The 739-nt window shown below is 30.9% G+C and overlaps 1 protein-coding gene across 2 annotated transcripts; it reads right to left on the bottom strand.

Moving 5' to 3' along the window:
* Positions 1-6: 6 nt before the first annotated feature.
* Positions 7-728, bottom strand: LOC108630087 (uncharacterized). Of its 2 annotated transcripts, none has more exons than XM_018033151.2 (3): positions 543-728; positions 322-457; positions 7-174 (listed from the first exon to the last, which is right to left on the bottom strand). In XM_018033151.2, the coding sequence occupies exons 1-3, from the start codon at positions 564-566 to the stop codon at positions 29-31; spliced, it is 306 nt and encodes a 101-aa protein (XP_017888640.1). In that variant the 5' UTR covers positions 567-728; the 3' UTR covers positions 7-28. The 2 variants fall into 2 exon arrangements, with proteins under 2 accessions (XP_017888640.1, XP_017888639.1); XM_018033150.2 differs by having other exon boundaries at positions 534-724.
* Between the last annotated feature and the right edge of the window lie 11 nt (positions 729-739).

The following is a 739-nucleotide window of genomic DNA, read 5'->3' as shown; positions in this document are numbered from 1 at the left end:
AGAAAACAAATAAATATTATGTCAAAAACTATTTTGGATAAGGTTTCTTGTTAGAAGGAGCTGGTAATCTGTATTTTGCTAGTTCTACTTCTGCTTCTCCAAAGCTGTCTATGTTATAACAAAAATATTCTGGATTTTTGTATTCCTTATCCTTAGCAGCACCAGGACCGACAGCTGAAAAGCAAAACGTTAAGATAATTAAAGGTAAAATAGTGAGTAATTTAAAAGTGAATTACTTTATCATATATTGTACTACGATAAAAGTCACGATTATTCAATACGTTTATATGGTGGTAATTGTTAAATAATAATCTGTCGTACGTGTATTTGGAACCTTCACACATTTATCAGTGAGTCCTGGAACATTCGGACTCGAACTTCTTACTGCTGACGAATTGCGCATTTCTCTCGTCACCCTTTTTGTACTTAATGATCGAATTAGAATTAGATTTTGTTTCTGAAATGATTTAATCCATAGAACTGGAATTGTCTTCTTGATAATAGGTTATATAGTACAATATTATTATGTGTACCTGTCTTACAATTGCTTTAATCGGGCGTAACATTTTTCAATAATTTTGACGATCGTCTTATGTTTTTAAAAAACAAATACGACCTCCGTATTTATGTAACACTCTTTTTATTAAATTGTGTTCGTGTCTGCCACTATCAGTAATCATACGTACGTACAAGTATACAAAGTAGATCATTTATATATATACATGTAAAGTTCCTAAAT

The sequence above is a fragment of the Ceratina calcarata genome, unplaced genomic scaffold (assembly GCF_001652005.2).
Source record: "Ceratina calcarata isolate Rehan_Ccalc_2016 unplaced genomic scaffold, ASM165200v1 scaffold6690, whole genome shotgun sequence".
NCBI lineage: Eukaryota > Metazoa > Arthropoda > Insecta > Hymenoptera > Apidae > Ceratina > Ceratina calcarata.
This window is presented reverse-complemented; position numbering and strand designations above follow the sequence as displayed.